We start from the raw sequence: 25807 nt of genomic DNA, 5'->3' as shown, positions 1-25807 counted from the left end.
GGGCCTGGCCCGGGCCAGCGAGTTACTGAAAGGGGTATTAGGGGTCTGATAACTCTGATTATCAATCAAAAACTCCTCATGAATTAAAATGTTTTATGAAAATGATTTAAGTTTATGTAGTACGGGGTTCTTATCAATTTATTCAATGTACAAAAGCCTTGTTGCATTCTCAGCAACATTCCATTCAAATTATTTAAGGCAAATCAATATTCATATAAATGTAAATCAATGGAACAAAGTATAACTGAATATTCATATATACAAACAAAAGATATTCAAACTATATGCAAATTATTATTTAAGCTTGAGTGCATCAACTTAACATTATAACCAACCAGGAGAGAGGTGGAAGGAGAGGGAGAGTGAGAGAGAGAGAGGGGTGAAGAAAGCTGTATGAAGGATGGTGGAGTGAATAAATACAAAAGAACCTTGTGTGAGGAGTGTACAGCAGTTAGTGTATAAGAGAGTGCTGTACATAAAGAATAGAAAGTTAGGATGAAAAGGGTGAATATAAATGAGGGGTGTTCTATTAGAAAAAGGGGATGATTCATGAATAAGAGTGGAAAGAAATAAAAGTACAAAATCAATCCCTACATTTACATGTAGGTGCTTAGAACCTACAACTTAAACTTTGGGGGTCCGGGCCGCCTTTTTAATCGAGACCCCTTTTACTATATTGTCTCCAGGCCAGAACTGCTCCAATCCCTATACTGACATTAAGTTACAGTGTGAAAAGGTAATTCAACAAGTCCATTACCATGATAGAAGACACCTGACCATCCTTGACCATCCTGGAAGACACCAAGAAATGATTCTAGAGACACTGTTTGATGGTCACCCTCATCCATCACATTCACACTGGATAAAAGACCTGCGTATAATGAGCAACACTGCTCTAATCCATTCACACTAGCAGACATTATCCACAAACAGTGATTTCCATAATTTCAATAGCAGACTCTCTTGAATAAATTTTTTATCCTTAAACACCAGAAAGACTATGTCCATGGGTGCGTTTATTCGACACTTTTTTACCCTAGAATCATGATTCAAATCACGATTCTGCAGAATCACGATTGCGTTTAGTCGAAATTGAATATAATCATGATTAGAATCACAAACATGAAACACGAAAAAAGGGGCGTTTGGAAAGACGTTTCTGTAGAATCGTGAACGAAAAAGGTCGTATGAACGATATCGTGATTTGAATCATGATTCTATGACGTCATTGTGTCGTGCTTCTTCCGGGTTCGACTCAAAGGCGCGCACTGTGTTTCGTGCAGGTTAATTTTCGTGTAGCAGTATTGCCAGCATTTAGGAATTATCATTCTGTGTATTGTACCCCCGGGGTTGTACTGTAGCGTCATTTGTATATTTCATTGTTTTCATCCATCATTTCTTCAAGTTCCAAAGGCACAAATTGGACTGACGATGAACTCAGGGCTCTGCTTGTGCTTTGGGCTCAGCCTGAAGCACAAGCATCCCTTACCGGGATTCACAGAAATAAGACGATCCCTTTCAGCGGCGCTTGCGAGGGAGGGATTTCAACGGAGATGTGGCACCGCCTGTCGAGACAAAATTAACAGAATTCGTGCCCAGTACAGGACCATCATAGACAAGAAAAATCGATCGGGAGGTGGGAGGGAGGATGATGACCCCTTCTGGTTCCCGATCAAAAACAATACGAGGTACAAAACACGGAATTCTGGAAGTAAGATTTATTTTTCGGAAGCCGAGTAAGCGTTGCACTTGCACAAACGGCAGCAAAAATCTAGCAGCCGACGTGAAGTTAGAAACACGTGCGAAAATGTTGACCTATACTTCCTGGGTCAAACTGCGCACTGTGATGCGCACTGGATCGGCCCGAATTCAGGGAGAAACAGCGTTAGAAAGATGGTCGTATAAACGCTGATTCTGTCAGATCGTGATTCATGCTGCTGTTTTGAATCATGATTCAAATGGTGATTCAAATCATGATTCTGGGTCGAGGTCGCATAAACGCAGCCCATGTACAATGTAGAAACCTTAAAAAAGAGCACTGAAGAATGCTGTACATGTAGGCAGTTAACTCAAATACTAAGAGCAGAATAATAATGAGCTCAGTCTAGAATCTACAATTGTAGACTTGCAAATTTCTCAATAGCTGGATATTGGAATCCACTTCATCAAAAGTTCCAAACAGTGAATAATCTGGATTGCTTACAAAAATGTTCCAAAACATGATCACTGTTCGAAAGAATATCCATGGCAACACCAAAGCACTCTAACAAAAGGACCTTGTTACATATACATGTATACACACTACAAAACCAATGCAGCAACACAAACAAAGAAATTATATTTGAGTGAGATCGACCATTTCGAGGGTGACCTGCAATAAACCGTCTCCGAAGATATAAACACAGACTAAACGTGGGGATGGAAGTACAGCAGGATGTTCCGATATTGATAGGGAGTGTCTTCCAGAATGCAAGTGATGATCTTCACAGATGTTCATCTCCATCATCTGCACCAGGGGAGTGTTTCATGGGGACTTTCGTCAGTGATCCTTTTCACCAGTGATTTTCACCGACAGATGTTAAAAGCTACTGAAATCCTTGCATCTGACTGGCTGAGAGATATTAGTAGTCAATAAAAATTGGTCAAAGAAAAATCAATGACTAAACTCATCAAGAAATGCTCCCTAGAATTCCTGGGCTGCTTTCTATCAACTTGTTTTAACCCGAGAAATGTTATTTTCCGAAGGCGTTTAGCTCAAATTGGTGTTGCATTCAAGCAATAGTTTGCTTGTCATAGAAATAAACTTCTCTCAGTATTTGAACATGAAACACTAAATAGGATGCATTTCGATTGCCAGTTGTAGTAAAAAAGCAAGGAGGTTAAAATTTGATTGAACCCAATTTGATGCTCTCATCCATTTCGGAAAGAGCACTGCGTGCATATACAATCAAAGATGATCTGTACTTCCTGCCTTCCCAAGTCAAAACATGCAGTGGGTGGGCTTGAAAAAAGCAAAATCAAGATTTTAAGAGCAAAAAAAAAATTGCTTGGTTATTGCTCCCCTCAGTGACCATCCTGGGTTTACGTTTTGACTGGCGAATCATTTTCATCATCCCAAATTGTAACGATAAAAAATATGCAATATTTATAGCACCTAATACAATATTTCTGAGCACTCCATACTAATACCCTGGCTTTGAAAGACGGATTGAACACACCCTTGCCATGGCTGTGTCACCCATCCTGGGGGAAAGATGAGACATTTTTGTACCTCAGATGGTTGGTTTTCAAGAGGAAATCAGACGGCACACAGATGTCTCATCAAGTCAAAAATATCTCATGAAATATTCCTGGATTTGAGATTCAAGATATTCCAAGTGATAATGTTGATTTTCTGTACTTGATGGCAAGTAAAGACCATCCAGTTATTTTGAAGATATACATGTACATGTATTGTACAATGTCCGCTTACAATTGGATACCACTATTGTAGATATCATATCCAAAACAATGCACAGTTCTTGCACAGGGTAAAACAAAAGGATATATGATAAAATAAATACTTCCAAATACCAATTGTTGACTATAAATAAGGAGGTATAATTAAATTATGCTTATCTTAACAATTGAGTACATATCTTTCCTATTATACATGTATGGGCCTGGCAGATCAATTTAAGATGTGTTTGTCCATGAAATTCCTGTTCCAAATTGTTCTTTATTTCTAGAAAATAATTCTTTCATCAAAATATTATGGAAAAGATATGTGTTGATATGGGTAAGAGAAACCTTAGCAAAAGATTATTAAAGGACAAGTCCACCCCAACAAAAAAGATGATTTGAATAAAAAGAGAAATATCCAACAGGCATAAAACTGAAAATTTCATCAAAATCGGATGTAAAATAAGAAAGTTATGACTTTTTAAACTTTCACTTAATTTCATAAAGCAGTCATCCTGGTCAGTATGCATATGAGGAGGCTGATGACATCATCCACTCACTATTTTTTTTTGTATTTTGTTATATGAAATGAAATATTTTAATTGTCTCCTCATTGTCAATGAAACAATGATTAATTCATCCATGGTCATGTAGAATTAGCAATTATTTAATACTATGTTTCAATCAAGTTGGTCCTTATTGTCAAATCTGTAAAATATGAAATATTGTAACAATTTTAAATCAAATAGTGAGTGAGGGACATCATCGACTGTCTCATTTGCATGTCTTTGAGTTGTACATATCAATGTTATGTGAAAAATAAGCAAAACTTTAAATGTCTAACTTTCTTATTTTACATCCGACTTTGAAGAAATTTTCGGAGTTATGCAAGTTTGATTTTTCTCTATTTATTTAAATTAAAAATTTCTGGGGTGGACTTGACCATTAAGAACGAACATTAATCAAATTGTTTGAAAACAGTGTGTTTGAAATATTCCCACACAAATCTCCAGATCATGGCTTCCATCAGTACAGGTACATATCGAAGTTCAAAGTGTAAGTTTACATGGTTGTATGGAAAGTGAAACATATGCATGATCAAATTGCAGATACTACTTTATTAAACTCAAGTGACCTGCAAAAAGTGTTTCGTGTGAACAAGTGATTGAGCTTGAGGCCTACATATGTACAAGCCCCTAAATATTGCACTGAGATTTACATTTATTATCAAGGACCTGTTCAGTGTCTGTGCATAAAAAGCCAAAATGTTACCATACATGTACATGTAGGTGGTGCTACACCAGCCCGAGTTTGCTCAATCTAGAAATTTTAGACCGATCAGCCATCTTCATGATTAATCTCGAGATTCAAGAAATCCCATCTCCACTAGCACAAGAAGAGCAATTCGTGCTCGAGCAATGCATCGATGCATTATGGTCTGACTCCATGAATAAATACTGAGTCGAATCTCGAGTGCATCTGCACCTGTAAATTAGCGGGATAAATAGCGCGCTATTTTGCAAATAATCCAAAGTTGACTTAGGATTGCAAGCTCGAGATTAATCCAGCCATAGAGCTATTCCAGCCGACTATTCCAACGATTGCATCTCCATTACAAATATTCTCGACATCAAGATCGGGATAATTTGCCAGATCAGAAACAGCGCGATAATTTGAAAACTCAGGCAGGTGCAGACAGCCCTACTCAGACAAAAGACTGGAGGGAAAGGCCATTAAAACCCCCATTCCACAGAGAACAAGAACTGAAAGACCTTTGAAAGACCATGAATTTTGGTTGATCTTTCAGAGGTCTCTCAATGAACCTACAATGTTCTTTTACCCTTTTTACACAGGATTTTCTTAACCCCGGACTATCGCTAACCCCGTACTATCCTTAACCCCGTACTTTTTTTTTCCTTTTCACACATGCCAAATTGTTATTGCTAACCCCCGATAAGGAATGCTTGCTGTGTAAAAAGAAAGTGGGCTAAGCTTAACCCAGTACTATAGGTGGGGCTAAATGGCAATTTAGCCCCACCTATAGTACGGGGTTAAGGAAATTTTAGCCTGTGTAAAAAGGGTACAAGAGGTCTTACAAATCTTATAGTGGTCTTCATGGGCTCCAAAACTTTTTGAAACGGTTCAAAACAGTCTTACAATGGTCTTACAGGAAAATGGTCTTTCAGTGGTCTTTCAGCGGTCTTTCGATGAACTTTCAAAGGTCTTAATAGTCTTTCAATGTTCTTTTCGGCAGTCTCTCAAGATTTTTGCGGAGATCACTGTAAGACTCCTGAGAGATATATATCTGATCAGAATTTTCTGAGCAGTCATAGTAAGAAGGGATAGTCCCTGGATAGACCGTGTTAGCTCCATGTATAGGCCATTGTGTGTTATCGAGGCTCGCCCCTCCGATCCCCTGATCAGGATGTTCTGAGCAGTCAAAGATTGGAGGGGCAGACCATAGTGTGTTTAATAACAATGGCTTGCCCCCCTCCTAATAATTTGATCAGGACATGTCCTGAACAGTAAAAGATCAGAGGGGCAAGCAATTGTGTGTTAACAATGGCTTGCCCCTCCAATACTGTGATCAGGGGAGCGTTTCTTGAAAGGACTTCTTGGGCGTTTTATCCCATTTTATCAAACAGTTACCATAGTTACAGTACCTCTCAGCCAATAAAAATCTGAGAAAGATGTCAGATCTGACAACTTGTCAGACAAAAATGTTACGAAACGCTCCCCAGGACATTCTAGCAACACTGCCATCTATGCATGATAATTTATTAACTCAAGGATCTCTGCTACTGTACATACACGCAGAAACTGGTAATGGCTTAAATAAAAAAGGTTGCCGTCATTTATCAATGGTACATGAACGGTATAAAAACATAGTGAATTTGCTATAGACTTTAGGAGTCCAATACCTAAACATCTATACATACATGTAGTAAATTATTCATCATACTTCATGCAAGCCCCTTTTAAAATAGAGTTGAGCAATACTGTCTACATGTACATGTAAACCGAAACCCCCGTGTATCATCACTCCATCTTTGCACTTCTCATAACATTCAGTCTGCTAGCCGACTTAGCCGTGATCCAGGGTACCCCAGTCTTATCAATTCCACCGCTTTCTCCATCGTCATGAAGTAGATTACAAAGTTAACACAAAGCCCACCAACCAAAGGCGTTTTCAAACCAGCCCGTCGAGAAGAAAACAATGCAAATTAAATCACATAGTATATTCTCGCTCGCAACAATAAGATAAACTTATCAAAGCATGTACAAGAGTGTACGGTAGATGTTCCAAGATTTTTATATTTCTATATAATTATAATGATGCACATTCTTTGAGCAGAGAGGCAAATGGAACCAAGGAGAGGCAACGGTTTCCTTTGCCTCTCATTAAAAGTTACAATTTGCTTTCAAACTGAAAAACTTCCTGTGACCTTGGAGAAATTCCTTTGGAAATTCTAATGATTTTGAGAGGTACATGCAACTACTTTTTGCAGGAATGTGGAATTCTTTTGGGTACATGTATATTCCAAGACAGACCCCAGTGGATGAGAAATAGTTGGTCATAATTTTACAAACAGCCTTATGAAATGACCCCCACGCGGATGTTTCACAAAGCTGTTCATACATTACAAGCAACTTTACAAACGACTGGTGATCGTATCTTGGTGATAATGTGCACCAAATTTCAATTGGTGTTGATTATTAAAATATCCTTAGAATGGATCAACCATCATTTGCTAAGTCACACATAACTTACACATACATGTAGCTTCATACAACGGTGTCAGGTATTTTTTCTGACTGGGTTGGAGTGAAAGCATCTAGATTAAAACAAACCCTTCCATCCCGGCCTGGCCTGCACAAACCTCGGTCAGGTGTGACAGCTAGCGCTGCAGACAATTTATTTCTATTTGTACAACTGTCGGCACGGAGATCCTTCAGTACACATGGAGGACTTTCCATGCGAACCTCTCCGACAAGACGACAACGTGAGCAGGCACAAGAGATTCTTCAGAGTCTGTTCACATGAGAGCAGAACTCATTGGAATAATGGTATATGGTCTCATACTCTCATTATAGATCTTAAAGGGGAAGTACACCCTGAAGAAAACTTTGTTGCAAAAATAGCAGAAAAAATAGTAAAAAATATTGGTGAAGGTTTGAGGAAAATCTGTTAAAGAGTAAGAAAGTTTTGGATTTGTGACGTCATAAACGAGCAGCTGCCCCATGTGTTATGTAATATAAAATGCATGAATTTCAAATTTTGCATGGTTCCTGATGACTTAATTTTGTTTTCTATTCATGATCGGGTGTGAAATGATTTGTCTATTGATAGGCTATACAAAAGGTACAGTGAAAACCATTTTCAATTTTCTGAGAAAATGACATTTCATTGATTTTTTTACTATTCGCTATGTAGGAATGCTGCTCGCATATGACGTCACAAATTAAATAATTGAAATTATAATAACTTTTTAATTTTTTGATGAATTTTTCTCAAACCTTCGGCAATATTTTTCATTATTTTTTCTGCTATTTTTACAATAAAGTTTTTGTCAGGGTGAACTTCCCCTTTAATACAAACCCTTCATGCTTTAGCACAGCTATCCTGAACAGGCACTGAATCATTCAAGAACTCCCTCCTTAGCCCCATGGACCTACTACCTGTTACCACCAACCAGGCACCCATATACTACACCTGGGTGGAGAGTAGCAAATTTAGATTCCTTGCAAAAGGGAACATGAGCGTGGCAGTGGGATTCAAAGCCTGGATCCTACAGTGTACATGTATGTTGCATGACTGTTGGTTACATGTAGGTCAGGTCTAGTCATTCAATTAATTTTGCAAAATCATTTGAGAAATGCATCATCGAAAAACATCTCCACAAAAAAAAGGGAATTCCAGAATGAAAATTCACCAAAGTATATCTGTTTCCAACATGTATGCTGGTAAACAACCCAAAATATTGTCCTTCACATCAGTCCAAATGTTTGTGTAATTCCAAAAATTTGTGGTCTTGTCACTCTTGTGTGAATACTCTCATTCTCCTAATGTCCTCATGATCTCATCCCTCCCCCCTTCCTCCTTACTCTATCTCATCTTTCGCCTGTTCAGTTTCAACACACAGTCAGGATGGACAGTTATTTGTCATCAAGTCACGCACTCAAGCCCTTTTCCATATTAAAATTTTCATCAAATCTCCAAAACTGTACTCGAATTGCACTGTTAGAAGATTTCATTCCTCTGTCTGATCCATTTCTGGGTGAAGTGGTGCTCAGTCCTCTTTCTCGATTTTTCTTGTCATTAATGCAAAATCTTCAGGATTGAATTTCTAATCTCTTTGATGGAATTCCAGTTATTAGAGTTAGATGAATCTGCGAATACCTACACATGTCACATCCATGTCAGAAATCAGAAATGCAAGCAAGGAACATCCCTCTGAAATTACAATTCTTTCCAACTTCTGACAGAATTGCTTCTACATGTACGTTTCTTTAAAATGATTAAATTAATGACATTTTGCATCCCCCCTCCTATCTTCCCCAACTTTGTACATGTATGGTAGACTCGGTGAGTAGTATACCAATCGAATTAGAAATCATATAACTTTCTTCTCTATTCATGAACCCACAATGTCACTGCCTAGGAATGTTCAATAGCAATATGAGACAGGTAACCTCTTGGCCCATTCTTAACTCCGGTTTAAACTAAAACCTAGTTTTTTTTAAGTTGTGGTTAAACATAAAAAATATATACGAAACAAACATAATTTGTGAATTTTTGGCTCTGTATAATTTTAGCACAAAGTTAGACCTTGGTCTGAGTTAAACATGACTTCAGAATATGGGTCCTTGCATTTAACTCTTACAGGGGACCTACACGGACATCACATGTATGTCATTACACAAGCATTGCGAAAACATGGTGCATCTAGGCATATGGGGGGTGCCATAAGCCAGTTAGTAGTTCCTTTCTGCGCATGATCAAAAGATTCTACGCATGATCAGAAGAAGGTCATTTGTACTAAAGTGACATGGCGCTTTAAAATCTAATGAGATAAGCACCAACTTTGATGTCTTGATTATTCATATATTCTTTTGAATTGTCGTTTTCATTTACATCCACAAAAAACAACAATACTTCCACGAACAACTGGTATTTCGCAGTTTGCAAAGTACATTGTGCAACATGCTAAGATATGCATTCAAAGAAGGGATGCAACAAATGCCAAGTGTTCATTTGTGTGCTATTCTAGTCACCTGGTCTATTCAATTTCTTCATCCTGCTATGTAAGGCAAGCTTACGAAATATCTTGCTTTGAAATCTGCCTATCATGATGAAAGAAAGGTCATTTGACCAAAATTGTCCATGAAGTAACTACGAACTGGTCTATTCAGAAGACCTATAAAGTGGACAGAGGTTGGCTTGGGGACGGTGCTCAACTAAATGAGTATGGGCAATATTTTATTGCAAAATAAAGTCAAACAGGATGATTCTATATCGTGGTCCAACTGGAAGTTGTTTGAAGCCACAGTAACGCAAAATAATAAGCTATAGATTTGTCACTACAGTACATGTAGTTTTGGTGATTTTGGTACTGTACAGTTCCACAGCCCATTTTAAAAGCGATTGCTGTGTCAGAAAGGCTCAAAACTTTGAAAGAATAAACCCATGTGATCTTGTACCTTCAAGAGGTGCCTCACCTGAATTCGACATTCACTTCAAAGTCTTGAAATAGTTAAGGGGGGAAAAGGGAATCTTTTATGAGCAATAAACCGCATCACTTCCTGACCAAGGGTAAACTATTTCAGGATGTTTATATGAACTTGAGCATTGGTTTGTCATTAAAGCGAGATAAGACGAGTGTACAACTGATTATAGTCAAGTGTTGGTAGCATTATGATCAGAGCAGAATCGTGCAGAAACAAGGGTATCCAAGCTGAAATGAAACTGAAATCATTTAGAGGAAAGCTTCCAGGGGGATTTCACAACCAAAACTTATATTAAATGAGCCCCAACAATCATTGCTCTGTTAGCAAAATTTCTTTCTCTAAAGGAAGAGGCCAAGGGACAATCTTCTAACTTTTTCTTACTTATTTTCTCCTCTTTCAAAGTTTCTTCCATACACATGGCAGCCTAAATTCATAATGGCCATTTTTACAAAGAAACACCCATATTCTAATATATCTTTACCCCATTGCCAACAACCTTTCCTATGGTGCCTTCCGCCTCATTCCCATTTCAAGAAGGTAACATGTATGCACTGATGCTGAATATACAGTGTACAGTATTTCAGCATACATTAACAGTTTTCCTAGGCTAAAGAGATCATGAATATTTACTATCATTATTTCACATACCGGTAGTACTAAGTATTAGTACCAGCAAAAGTTAGATACATTGTACAGCACTACAAAGAACCAGTAAGTGTGAAATTCAAATATTTTCTCAGAAGAGGATTCATAAATTTCATATTAATATTCTCTGAAAATGGTAATTCCATAAAATACATGTACATATATATCTACTGTACATCCAACCATGGACTTACTGTTTTACAACAACCGACCCCCTACAGTGTATGTACAATTGTACGTGGGACCTTCATGAAATTTTCTGTCTCTGATTTCTTGTTCTTTTGACAGTCTGTAATGTTTTCAAAGGACCATGACTTGGTCGGTTTATGAAGTGAAGTACATGTACATGTACATGTAAGACTTGAGAAAAGTGGGGGTCGGACATACAAAAAGGTTGATCATTTTATGGAATTGCGATATGTATGTAGTACAGTGAGAGACATTTTATAAAGCCTGCAGATCTGTATATCTAGTTTTGTATATGAAGGTATATACATTGTACATGTACATTGTACATAATTTGGTGGTGTATCTGTCTGCCAGGAGCATGATCAATTAAAATGAAATTGAGTTAATTTCCATCTCATTGACGTTCATGTGAACCCTACGAATACACCACCTGCCCACAAAGACGACTGAACTTGGAGGTAGAAATTTATCTCTACCTTCAAGTCTAGTATGTAGGCCTATATACAAGACTATTGAATGGTCTACACAGTCAGAATTGGAAGTGGACCTGGAGGAGAGGACCCTGTGGGGTTGGGGTGGGAGATGGGGAGAAGAATGTCCCTCAATTTAGCCGAGTTCAATCAGCAGATATTTTTGCAAAGACTGAAAGTACATGTACATGTACAGTGTACATTGTATTATTACGTGTACACTGTAGTTTTCTCTGCTTAAATATTCTCAACCCCATTCTATCTTCTTTTTTTTCAGACTGTCTTTCTTAACCCAATGCTATTTGCTTCTGGCTGGGTTGAGGATTTTTATAAGATTTCACACTGCACGGACTCAAAGCTCATGAATATTGATGACTTTACCAATTCGCATGCGCCTTCTGACTAATAAGAGAGTCGCTATGGCGAGTACATGTACATGATATGCCCACCTGTAACACAGAAAATGGAGTAATTGGTCAAGCCAGAAAAAAAGGAAGGTTGCGACTTCACCTTTGATCTTCTGAACTCAAAGTCAATTGCTGGGATTCATGCTAGTACATGTATCATACACACCAAATTATATGAGCCTCAATTACATGTAAGTTCCACTAAAGTTACCACATGAAAACATGTCGCTGTGAACATGACCTTTGACCTTTTGACCTCAAAATTAATAGGCTTCCTGGTATCCATAAAATATCATACATACCAAATTATATGAGCTTGCTGTACATGTAGGTTAAGTTCAACTGAATTTATCGCGTTTACAAGGAAAAGTTAACAGACGGACTGACACCAAGCGTGATACATGTACCATAATACAGTGTACATCCCGTAGGACGGGTGTGGAAGAATCAGTAAACAAAATTTCAACTGAATTTTGAATTAAACTTGAAGGAGGAACCCTAAGGCCTATACATGTCATCTACCAGGATTTTGAAGGGGAAATCCCTAGTTTGAGGAGAGTATGAAGTACTTTTACATGCTGAGAATACATTGAACAGCTCCAGACAGAAACTCTTGATCTGATTTGACAGTTCCTTATTAATGTATAAAATGAAAACAAGGAACTTAAAAAGTAGGAACTGTAGTAGGAACTTGCGAACTGCCAAGCACCTCCTTGAACAAGGAAGGATATGACGATGATGACAATGATCATGATGAGCATAGGAAATATACATATATGAGGGCAATGGACGATTTCACTCTCATGAATGCCCAAATCACCTCTAAAATTCCCCCAATATACAGTGCCTTGGTGCAACCATTCTTTCTAGAGTAGCCCCAAGATCTGTCACCAACAATACTCAAGATTATGTTTAAAGATATTGCATAATCGTTCGTTGCTTCTAAAAAATAGCCCTTAAAATGAAAGAGAGAGCCCCCCAAATTCAATCACCCCAATGTGGAAAAAAGATAGCCCTAAACAAAAAAATAATAATAAAAATTATTTCCTACCCCAATGAAGATGATGATGAGTTTGATGACCATGAACAAGATCACAAAATAGGCCAATAAAAAAGAAATTTTTACACATCATCATTATCATCATAATTCAAAATCTGTATGTAATTGTAAAATGATTGCGATTATGCAGTTTGTGTATTATTATTATAGGCAATCGAAAGCAGGAAATGAAAGCAATTGAACATCTTGAGTTTAAAGTGCCTGTGTATAGTACTACTTTATAACATAAACATATAAACATTGTATGAGTTCAACTAGGTCTTATACATGTACACTATAAAAAAGCTTCTGTACATGTATGTTTCAATTTGTCAGGGATGATGGTCAATTTATTTAATGTACATTCCATATCAAAATAAAGTATATCAGTGTGTAATAATATAAATATGTTTTCAAAACCAAGCAAAATATTGTACCACATACATTGTACATGTAGGCCCTACATATATTGATGATGTAAACGGTAATATATTATTGAATTTTTCAGACAAAGTTACGCCCCATGCTGTAAACTGGAGTAAAAAAGGATTTACATGTAGCATTATTAAGAATAGCCACAGAATTGTTCTCCCTCCCCCTTCCAAAAACTTATGTTTCTGCACACTCCATTAGCAAAACCTCACGCTTTGTGACACAAGGTGGTCGGTGTCTTCTTAGGAAATCTTCCAACAGAATCCACCTCATATCTCCAGGCAATGGAAAACCCTGTTTACACTGGAATGTATGCTGAAAATCAGTGAAAGATGTGAACAGACCTGTATGCTGTATGCATGTACATGTAACTCAATGGATGTACATGTACTATACATGTAGACTTTAAATGTTAAAACACCTGAAACTGGAGATGCTTCCCTAAATCTCATGGCTACCCACAAAGAATGTACAATGTACTGTACAGTACATGTATATCTGACATGAACCTTGAATCTTATTTTTTGCACCCAAAAAGTTATATTCAGCTATCCAACATGGAAACATGCAGTAAACTCCATGTTGGAAATCTTCTAGGTACAGTACATGTGTTGACAAACAAATTTCTTGTCACTGAAGTCTGAAGATGTACTTCAGTATTCAAATTTTCAACTTCTAATTTCTATTCAGTCATTTTCTAAATTAATAATTTGGTAAATGAATGAAAAAAAAACTATTGAATAGAGAAGAAAAAAAGGTTCAATAAAACCTAAGTTGAGTGATGAATGTGAACTGGTCTCGCATTCAAAGCATGACCGCATCTCACATCTGCTCCTAAAGTCTCTGACCTTATAAAATCCATTCACCTTGAGCTGCAGAAGAATGCCATAGGCTAGTCACTGGCAAATTTTCAGTACGTTCTTGAGATATGTTCCTCTCTCTCTATCCTCTCTGCCATACAGAATTGATTTTTCTTCCTCCCTTCATTGATTTCTACATCTGCATCTTAGGCAAGGCACAGTAATTCAAATAGAGGAGGGCTTACGGTTTAAGATCTCCACAGTGTCAAGTGCGTGCTTGTTTATATGTTTGTTTGCAAATCAGCCCAGTCAGAATGAAAAAAAAAAAGTTGTAATTCAAATACTCCCCTACGTACACATGTACAGTGTACGTACATGTATAAAAGTTGTAACGTAACCTACAGTATGGTACATGTACATGTGTACTTGTAACACAAAACTGCAAGTTCACAATTCCCTGTTGGTGTTTATTACACATGATGTACACAGTACACTCTTATCCTGATATTTGTAGCCTGGTACAAAATGCAGAATAGATATATTAAGCATACACACAGACAAGCATATCAGAGACCAATGGCTGCCAAAAGAATTTTTAAGAGTATGGTGACAGATTATCCCTGTGAATTAAATAAACTGTCTAGGGGTGCGTTTACATGCCACTTTGAATCATGATTTGAATAGTACAGTAGTGTATGATTAAACTACATGTACATGTACAGTACCAGGTGAATTATTCATTATAACTCCTGGACAAATATTACTATAAATGGCGAGTAACTGCCTTCAATTATTGGAACAAGAAAATAAAACTGCACCAGAAAAGGGTCTCGTCATTCATCTTCATGTCCTTTCACAGACGAGCCATTTCTTGATTGAATTCTCTTTTGCTAAAGGTCAGTACTATACCTGGGTTCGACCTTCTAGCCCCAGAAGGACCTTACCCTATAAAGTCACTCTCAATGGTCCCTCTGTTCTCCAGCCAGAAAAATAAGAGCATCAACTTGAACTTTACAAACAGAGGAGATGTGGAGAGATTTTTTTCTTCCAAAAAATAAAATCCATTATATCTCATATAGTACTGCATTGGACACACTTGTGTTGCTGCATTCCTACATGTACATGAACATGAATGGCCAGTACAAACAAAATTGTCACATTTGTCACATATTTTCCAGAACACGCATCATTGAGTGTACACTGAATGTACAGTATGCAAGGGAAGACTTCCTGGCAAGAAAGTTATGATTCTTACAACTGAGATTACTGTATGTCAGACTGATGATTTTTTTTTCTTTAAAACTTAAAAAGCAGAAACATTCATTTTTTGTTGGATCAAGAGCATTTGGCTTTATTTTAAATAACCAAGAATGAAAGTTATAGACTGTACATGTATTGTTGATTTCTGTTGAGGGAACTCCAATAGGAATTTGGCAAAGCAGCTTTCCACAGCATCAATGCCAAGCTGGTACCGGTATTTAACCAATTATTACATTCATGTAACTTGTAAGAAACATTTTACGTCTAAGTAAATCAGTCATAGTGGCTGATCGTTATAGACGACAGCAATTACTCTAGGGCGATTTTTTTGTTAAAGTGGAGATGATGGCAGAGCTGGGATTTGAACTCACAACCTTACAATCATGAGTCCAATTCTCTAACCACTAGACCACACAGTTTTACTTTATCAAACTAAGAAACTTGACATGTTCACACCCACAATAACACACATCCTTTTCATCTGCAAAAAAAATATTCAGGTGTTAACGGGGCAGATTTCATTTTGTCATCTTTGTCATTTACATGTATAGTAGGGTAGTATTACGAACACTTTTCAACTCCTTCATCTTCATTCTTCAATGAGTTGGACAGACTATCATCTCAAGCAGATGTGTCCAATTTGTATGAGCATTCCAGTACAGAAGAGTGGGGCTTGCAGTGTATTTCAATGTGCAGTACGTCATACATGATATACATTCTCAGAAGTCAGAACCATCTGTATGTTTTGGAAACTTAACAAGACACTGGGCTGGGGCTTTTTTTTCCTCTTGAGCAATGAACATTGAACAAAATCAGCAAAAATTACATTACCTCTTGGACAATTACAAGTCTGATTACATTGTATAGTCACGCATTGTATTACCGGACACTATCATATTTCCGGACTCTATACATTGTAATAATGCACTATGTTTAAACTGTAGCTACATGTATGGCAAATTAGCTCCAAGTTCTATCCCAATTCAAAATATACTTGAAAGGTGGACAATATACATGTAACATGATCAATTTGTAAGTTTTGACATGATGTATTCAGAGGCGGATCTAGACTACATGTAGATGGATTAGACAATAACTTATAGGGGACCACCATTGAACATTTTGACCCTAAAATTTTGTTGTGATTTGTATCCAATAATCTACATGTAGTATTCACACAGGGCCCATTTCATAAAACTTTGTTACAATAACATATTTGCAATAACAGTTTAATACTACATGTACCATACTGAAATGATTAAGTTTGACTAGCTGATATTGCAAGATTTCATGAAATGGGACACTGCTGTGCCACTGGATAATTTGAAACAGGTCATGTGTTTGTATTTGTTTTATATAGAAAAATAGTAATCTCTTTATTTTCCTCATCCACTTATTTATTAAGGTACCGGTACTATGTTTATGATCATGCACTAAATCAAAACCTACATGATTCAGACATTAATATTGAATAATTGAAAGCAATTCATGTACATGTATGTATAATGTTAAATGTTGTTATTCTTTCAAATTCAAGTTCACAGTTCATGAGTCATCAACTTTAATGTATTTTTCAAGACCAACTGAAATGAAAATATGAAGCTGTCTCCAAAAGTCCAAGCAAATACACAAGGGCAAGACAGTAGAGTATTTAATTCATGCAGTTTAACTTTGTACCTTAAATACATGTACCTGGTTGAGAACTGAATTACTCAGAATCACATAAACCAATACATGTAGGCCTATATCTACATGTAGATCAAGGTCTAGAATAAGGCAATATCATTTATTAAAGATTAAAAATTTCAATACAAAAAAAATTTAATTAAACTTCTAAAAAATAAACTTCAACGTTCAAGTTCAACAGGTTTGCTGGAGAACAATCAATGGTCATGAAGTGGGATATTTATACATGTTAAAGTAATGAAATTACGATGAATTTCAAATGACCACATTTTATTTCAATGTTGTTCAACAACAAAAAATCAGTTTAACTTTGTTATTAAAGTGTAACAAGATAGAAGTTTGTGGAGACTCAGCATGCTCAATCAGAACAGAATGAAGATTTTATGGTCTGAAACAAGATTAACTTTTAATGTGATAAAGTAATGTAGAAAGTTATACCTGTTTGAGAGAAATATGGTGGATTGACTGAAATGGTAGTGAAGTAGCAAGAGGTCCTACTCGATTACTTTTTTAGTTTCAATTCTTCAACTGGTTGTAAGAGTCGAGCAGGCTAATCTCCGCGAGCGAACCCGCTAGCACACAGTGAGCCTGTCCACTGGAGAACACACGGCTGCGGCGAGCTCAATCCAAGGGCACTGTACTGCGGACTAGCGCGAGTTAAAAATCCAAGATGTTGTGTCCTTAAAAATAATGTTTCCTACCGCACAGGAGAATACATTCCAAAATATACTCCCGGTAATACATTCATGTGATTGTAATCCACGATATCCAGAGTTTATGGCAACAAGACAGACACGGCAATCAGAGAAATAAGGATGAGATTCTTGGACTAAAAGAAATCTTTGGTGATCTCGATCGCGTCTACTTCCGCACCTATCCAAAATGGCCGAAGAGCTAATGTAAACTAAAGTCACGTGACATAGAGGGAATCCGTTCAGACAGATGACTCATCCACTCAAAAGAAGAGCCGCAAGAATGCAAATCGAGATTAAGACGAGAAATTAATTATTGTTCAAGGGCAGATTACGAAAGATTAGTAATACAATCATCCTTTCACCTTTTACCGATTTACTATGATCTCTTGACAATGAGCGCGTCGTTTCTTCAAATAAGGAAGAGCAGATTATCATTTATAGCGGACCCAAATAAAACCGCAAAGAAATCTTGGGGATAAATGGATAAATGCCCCAAAACTAACAGTTATTTTAACAAGCACCTGACTCAAAGACGGAAGACTCCTTGGTAAAACAGTTTTGACATAGGAAAAAAAAGAAGGAAAAAAACAGTGACAGGTTCGTGTTTTTGCTTTATCGCAGCTAATATGACTCTAGAAGCAGTGGATAGAAGAAGAGAGGAAGTGGATAGGCGAGAAAGTGGAGATTTGAGAATAGAGTATTCTTTCTTGAGAATAGTCCTGAAAAGGACTGTAAACCAGAAGGAATGTTGAGTGAGAACAGCTTGAGTAGTAGAGCTGATGAGGAGATGTTGGCTTGCGTCGGCGAGTAGAGATGATGAGTAGTAGAGAGACTCGACGTTTCGGACAGGTTGACTGTCCGTCTTCATCATCTCTACTCGCCGACGCAAGCCAGCATCTCCTCATCAGCTCTACTACTCAAGCTGTTCTCACTCAACATTCCTTCTGGTTTACAGTCCTTTTCAGGACTATTCTCAAGAAAGAATACTCTATTCTCAAATCTCCACTTTCTCGCCTATCCACTTCCTCTCTTCTTCTATCCACTGCTTCTATAACACTCCACATGGTGTACCGTAAACCACATCAGCAATTGTACATGCCACCATGCAAACCTTCAAACAACATCTAATATGACTCTGTTCATGGGCCATGGGGGGGCGGTGCCAGTGAATTCATTGTTTCCAGACAAAGATTCATTCAATCCACACATAGTGGCTAATTCTACCGTGTGAGTAACAAAAATGACACCTCACAAATCCCCATTTCAAGATTTGAAAAATGTCATGAACGTATGCTCATTATAATAACTGGAAAGAGTAGGATCTTCTCCCAAATAAGCATATTTTTGTGTTCACGCTTGGATGATCAGGATGTATTCTTTGCAGAGATGTAAATTTTGAGTTGCGCCAAAGTAAGGCATGACTGCAGTGAATGAATTCAGATGACAATGATGTCATAATCCTACAAGGGTTGCATTAAAATCCATTTTAACACACCTTTTCAGTAATTTACATTATAATTGTTCAATAAACACTTTTTAGTATCGATTCTCAACTTAACTACATTGATAAGGGATTTTCAAATATGTTTACTAATTCATGTAGGATAATGACATCATTGGGGTCTGATGTTCATTCATTGCAGTCATGCCTTACTTTGGCGTAAATCTAAATTTACATCTCTGCAAAGAATACCTCCTGATTATCCAAGCATTAACACATACCCGGGCACATACCATGGTAATATATCATAATGGTATCCGATAAAAGATACTTTTTCTACTCATGTAATAATGATTATGCGCTCCTGACATTCATTTTCCTAAAATTGGGGATTTAAGGTGCCAAGTTTTTTTTTACTCGCACGGTATATAAATTTAGTTTGAATTTCAACGTCATGGTATATACAATTGTCAACGTTATTTTGATTTCATTGTATTTCACTTCATAATTTTATACACGCAAAATTTATTCCAAAAGTAATTACCAGGTACATAAAATGGCACCACCATGCACCTCACTGTCACTGCATGTGCAACTGATAATATGGGGGCAAGTTGTCTGGGGCTTGGGGGAATAAAAAGAACGAGAACTTTAACAAAATACACATAAACGTCCAAGAAACAATACTAGCCAAGGTAGAGTACATAAATTAACAATTTGTTATTCCTCAATTACAATGTTTGAAATATGTTTTGGATTTTTTGTCTATTTAAGAAAAATTTAAACAACTTAGATACTTTCTAATTTATTTTCTTACTGACATAGGCCTACATTTAATTTATTCATTTTTGCTTATATACATACTTACTTTCTTACTTAATATTTTGTTGTTGTTTTTTTCATTTTCACTTAATTACATATCTCACTAAAAAAAACTAGCATAACTGCCACCTCCCTAAATAAAATTTAATGACAGTGATTTTACTCTCGATGTCTTGTACACGAGATTGAAAATGAACTTCTTTCTATTTTGAACAGCGCCATCGCACGGTTTGGACATTATAGTCAGTGAATCAAGACACCGACTATTCATTCATCCACATCATAAATTTTATCGGACTTGGTGACAATTCCTGAGTAAATTTTCAAATTCGTGATTTTCTGTTGATAAAACTAAATGTAAAGAAAAAACATAAGACATGCAAAATCTGCAACGGGGCTATATTTGCTATTCCACTGAAAAACATTTCGTAATAAATCTGTACCATACCTTAGAGTTTGTTCGTATAAAACTGAAAACTAAAATGGATATTAAAACGCATTTACCTTCTCAATATGACGAAGTAAAGAAGTGTCAATTAGGATAAAGATCAAGTCCATCATGACTAGACGATTAACGTGAAAACAAAATAAACTAATGTTAAAAATTTCATGAAAATCGGATGTTTAAAATGAAATAAAAAAAATATACGAAATATTTTCCCTTAATGTAATTATTACGCACTTTATAAAGGCCTACAAGAATTTGGTGGTAAATATATTCTCGGTTCCTTTTTATGAAAATGATCAATAAGAAAAGTGCTTAAAAAGTATGAAATTTTACATCGATTAATCACATTGAGTTCAGTATATAGTTCATAAGAATAACTGGTAACTGGAGACTTACCCAAAGAGTGTCTTTTTTCTTCTTCTATTGTGGGTCGACATACGTTCTGAGCCGCAGTCTGAAAAAGTCTGAATAAACCTAAAGATTTTCTGACACATAAACAAACAGTTCAAATGAAGGTATAGTGTTTCATGATCCACCAATTAATATGAACCAATAGACATGTGTCAGATACTGTAAAACTCTTATTCTTTTCATAAACTGCAGTTATTCTCCAATCTCCACTGTTTCGACTGTGGCAATTATCGAAAGAGCGCCATCTACTGGCTAAAGCAACAACACTGTCAAGTGATGACAATGAATAAAAATATGGACTTGAACCTCTGCTGCTGCTCAGTACGTATACACAATGGACATTATTATTTATTATCAATGGCGGCAGAGAATATAATCACATTCTCCCTCTCTCTCTCTCCGCTTCGAGTGTTGACATAAAACAGTTAGAACATACGCTCTATACAGACCACACCGCCATTTTTACAACACAAAATAGCCGCAAAATAGACAGGTAGGCCTATGTTTTTCATTTTATTATCATTCAAAGTTTATTAGAACATTCACTTCGTGACAGAAATTAAATCGTGATGATTATGATATATGTGTGACCATAATTGTATTTACCTGCATCATGACAATAATTGTGATCAGAATGCGTCTGCTACTGAGTGGCAATGGCTCTTAATTCATACCTTGAGCATACTGAGGCAACAGTCAATTTCGTGTACTATAATAGACACTCCTATTATCTCCCTTCCCTATTTTTCCTCTTGGGTTAAACTGTATTTCTAATGTTAAATATTATTATCATACAGTACTCTGTAAATGCAAAAGAGCTAATCTAGTACCTAATCACACTCCTCTTAGAGTAAACTGCAGTTCACTCTAAAACGAGTCAAAAGGATATACAGTTCACTCCAAATGGATCGGCCCCTATATCACTCCAGGAGGAAAGAGATTAGGAACGATATTAGCCCTTTTACATTTAGAGAGCATACCACACATAAACATGTAACAGGGGTGAATCCAGCCCTCACCAATATTTCCGAACTGAAATGTGTTTTGTATGTTGATCTCCAAACTCCATATTGAGCAACATAAATCACCTAACAGTCAATGCAAGCGCGAAAATTTTATATAGTGACATGAAAAATTGTTTTTATTTTCTAAGTCTTCCCCACATCTTATTTTATTATCTCGTCTTCCTCTTCCTTTTCTCCTCTCTTTTCCCTCCTTTTTGTTTCTTCCCCCTTTTTCTCTTTTTTTTCAAATAGGGGGGGGGGGGGCTCGCCACCTGGATCCGCCTATGTGTAAGAAGCTACTTCCAAAAAGAAAGGAAGTGAAATATCAGACAATGAAAGTAAAAGAAAAAAAAATAAGCAACAGTATGAACATAGAGCTATTAAAACACGATGTCATCTTTCTCCACGATGAAACAGCAACATGCAATGATCACACAATTATTATTGTCATATTTTTACCTTCTCTTTCATGTCTTTAGAATGTCAAAGGACGAAAAGAAGCCCTTCCGGGTCATTCTCTGGTGCGTCCCTCGAGCTGTGTCAACGGCGATATCAAAATGTTTCAGCTTTATTGACAACACGGAGGTAAACATGAAAAAAAAGTTCATCAATTACAAGAAAATTATAATTTATTAAAGTTATATAGGCATAGGTCGATCCTATTATTAACACGAAATGTGTTTGTTTCCTCTATCCTGCCATGCACAATCAGTGGTTTATTGAGATAAAATTAAGGAATTTCTAATACGGCTCACTTTAATTCTGAAATTGTGAGGGAACGAAGGAAGTAAACATTTCATAGTGATATTTCTCAATAAATAATTTTTACAATAAGTTTGTGTATTGTCTCATGATGCTAAATTTTTAATAGATTTGCTATAATGAAAGTTCTTTGAAAAAATATGCTGTCGAAAATACCATAATGATGATGATTTTATAAAGTAGCATTTGTGATTGTTTCAGTCTCCTGTTTGTCCCCCCCCAAAAAAAACCACTGATTGCCGAAATCATTCCGTCAAGCCATGCTTCCTATTATGAAGGGGGTCATTTTGTATAGACTATTTCATTTGAATTGATGTGTGAATTATCTGTACTGGCATGTAGGTTCTGAAGCATACAATAAGGAAAAGAATTAGGAGAATGATGATTTAGATTCAATCGATTGATGCACATCTTTGTCATCATCGACATAGTGTCTGGCTGAATGGGTGTCTCCACTCCTTGTATCCAAAGACTTTTGCCTTCACCCTTATCAAAGGATGAATCAAACTTTATAGAGGAAAATTAACATAATACCCCTCATTATTTCTTTCATGTTCTCATATTGTTCTTCCGCCAGTCTTGGTTTGAACCATTCTGTGGACTTTATACACTCGAGACATCCTGCGCCCCCATGGGTATACCTTTGCCACAAAACGAAGGAGAAATTGATGATTTCTTGGAGAAATTAGAGGCGACAGTCAAAGACACTCCGCTGGAACCATTCATGAAGAAGGAGGCTATAAACCGTTCTATGCTCCTGTAAGTTAATGAATTCTTCTTTACTCCATCTTGGGCCCGTTGCAGAAAGAGTTGCAATCAAACGCAACTCTAAAAATCACGCGCAACTTGATTTTCAACCAATCAACAGCGCGCAATTATGACTTGCAATTGATTTTTTTGACTTGCGTTTAAACGCAACTCTTTCTGCAACGGGCTCCTGACCTTGTGGTCATAGTCGTCATGTTTATGGGATATTTCTGAGTCGTGGGGGTAAAAACATCGTTCTTGTCAGAAGACATAAAATCATAATATCTCTTTAAAGATTTCAAGATTTGTAAAAATTGTACAGGGAATGTAAAGCTTCTGAATATATATATACATGTATATATATATTTATTGGGGGGGGGGGGTGGTTAAGGTTGTCGTTAAGATCAAGCCTGTTTCATATGGAGTTACGGCTACTTGTGCCATTTTTTAAACTGTGGGGCTCAGTAGTCAATCAAAATCAAGGTTTCCATATAGTTGCAACTGCATTCACCCTTTCTAAACATGCTTATCATTCCCTCTTTTCCCACTAATCCCTGTAATTTTATAGACCAAGGAAGATTCAAGAACGCCTTAACTCTGCTCCGGCCGACAAGAATGTCTTCGTAAAGGATATTGCTATTGCTGCCCAAGGACGATATGACTACTTCCCAGATGGTTACCGGCATACATTCCTCATTCGCCACCCGGAGCGGATGTTCCCCTCCTTCAGGAAAATGATCATCGACTGGGGTCTAAAGAGCAACTTGATACCAGAATCTGTTGCAGAAGAGATGATCAAGAACTTTGACTTCACCAGAGATCTTCCAAACGCCACACCAGGTTTTCCGTACGACTGCCAGTACAACCTCTGGCGACACATCAAGGAGAACTACGAGGAGCAGCCCGTGGTCATGGACGTCGACGAGATGCTGGCCAACCCTGGTAAAATGCTTCCGAAGTTCTTCGAGGCTGCTGGCATGCCCTGGGACGAGAAGTACCTTCGTTGGGACCCGTCGCCAGAGGGCGCTTTAGATTGGCACTGGGTGTTCAAGATGGAGATGGACAAGGCCAGCTTTGGGAACATCCACAAGGAAGCCGTTACCTCATCCGAGTTCGGGCCTTCTAAACCTCTTGTACCACGTGATCAGATGACCCCGGATATAATAAAATCTATAGATGGGGCGATGGAATACTACAATGAGATGGCAGCAACTAGGATTACTATTTAGATCCATCGAGACAATAAGGGTGTAACTTGTTAGAGCAATGATATAAGATAAGACTATGACATTTTTAATCACGTACTGGAATTTTTCATGCAATCTATAGTCGGTCCAGGTCAACAAGACGGTATATTAAGGTAGCCATTGAATATCACAATTAGAAAAGGGGTACAAATATTGACGAGATTGTGCCCCAAGTCCTTTGAAACAATAATTGGGTCTCACTGCGACTTTATCGATCATGAAATATTCGGCATTCAATTATAGAAACATTTTGAGGTAAATGACATCTTTATACATGTAATTATGCCGATAATCAACGTGAGAATACGTTTTCATCAATGCGAATTGATAACTTCGCATAAGCAATTTTCTAAAAATATTTTGCGTTGTCATTCATAGGACAGTGTTTAATAGGTTTTAATTTACATACAGTATATGTAGAACACAGATGTCAGCACTCATTCAATGAACAAGGTTATAATATAACCTTGTTCTCAGTTATATCTCCATGCATGTGTGACAAAATAAGGGTGGCAATGTTTGGCTTATTTTCTCTTTTTCTTTGGGGCAAATGCTTGATTTTTTACACTGACAGCTTTCATTAGACCTGTTAATTCATACTGCTTGGCTCTTATTTAAATTTGATTCTTTATATCATTTATTCTTAATTAAAAATAGAGATAAAAAAATGAAAATTTTCTTGCCATATTACTTTCCACCAATAGAGGGCGTACACAAAAATATGCCCAAAATTCAAGTTTTTGAGCGCTCTGGTGAATACAAAAAATTATTCCCACATTACTAATGATAAATAAATTGCAACTGTATGGAAATTAGTAATTTTGGTCACAAAAGCGATAATTTAATGATTTTTTAAAGTGTGTGCTCTATACAGTATATTGGCATACCATAGTCCTACCTGTAGATTCTCCACAGGCCAGATGGTAGCAGTGAACAAGTGGATGTCAGCCGACTTTGCGTTCATTTATAATTTTGTACCATTATTTATAGGGTGTATGTATACTCCTTCAAATACACTTTACTTTAGCATCTCATGTAAAGAGACCTATGTAAATTTGATTTTAATCTGTAAAAAGTTGAAACCACAAATTTAATGTTAGTGACTGGTAAGAGAAATAGACGAACAAATGAG

The 25807-nt window shown here is 36.9% G+C and overlaps 2 protein-coding genes across 3 annotated transcripts in view; one reads left to right on the top strand and one right to left on the bottom strand.

Moving 5' to 3' along the window:
• The window catches only part of LOC121426201 (tyrosine-protein phosphatase non-receptor type 4-like), a 118666-nt gene extending 100663 nt beyond the window's left edge, over positions 1-18003 (bottom strand). For both annotated transcript variants that reach the window (XM_041622412.1, XM_041622413.1), the window contains exon 1: positions 17537-18003. The gene's annotated coding sequence lies outside the window, so the exon portion shown is untranslated. The remainder of the gene's footprint in view (positions 1-17536) is intronic.
• Positions 18004-21234: 3231 nt separating this feature from the next.
• LOC121426426 lies at positions 21235-25187 on the top strand. The gene is made up of 4 exons (XM_041622727.1): positions 21235-21408; positions 22399-22504; positions 23259-23440; positions 23997-25187. Exons 2-4 carry the CDS (start codon positions 22400-22402, stop codon positions 24655-24657), a joined length of 948 nt encoding a protein of 315 aa, XP_041478661.1. The 5' UTR covers positions 21235-21408; position 22399; the 3' UTR covers positions 24658-25187.
• The last annotated feature ends 620 nt before the right edge of the window (positions 25188-25807 follow it).

The sequence above is a fragment of the Lytechinus variegatus genome, chromosome 13 (assembly GCF_018143015.1).
Source record: "Lytechinus variegatus isolate NC3 chromosome 13, Lvar_3.0, whole genome shotgun sequence".
Classification (NCBI taxonomy): Eukaryota; Metazoa; Echinodermata; class Echinoidea; order Temnopleuroida; family Toxopneustidae; genus Lytechinus; species Lytechinus variegatus.
Note: the sequence above shows the minus strand (reverse complement) of the source record. Positions and strands in the feature narration are given on the sequence as shown.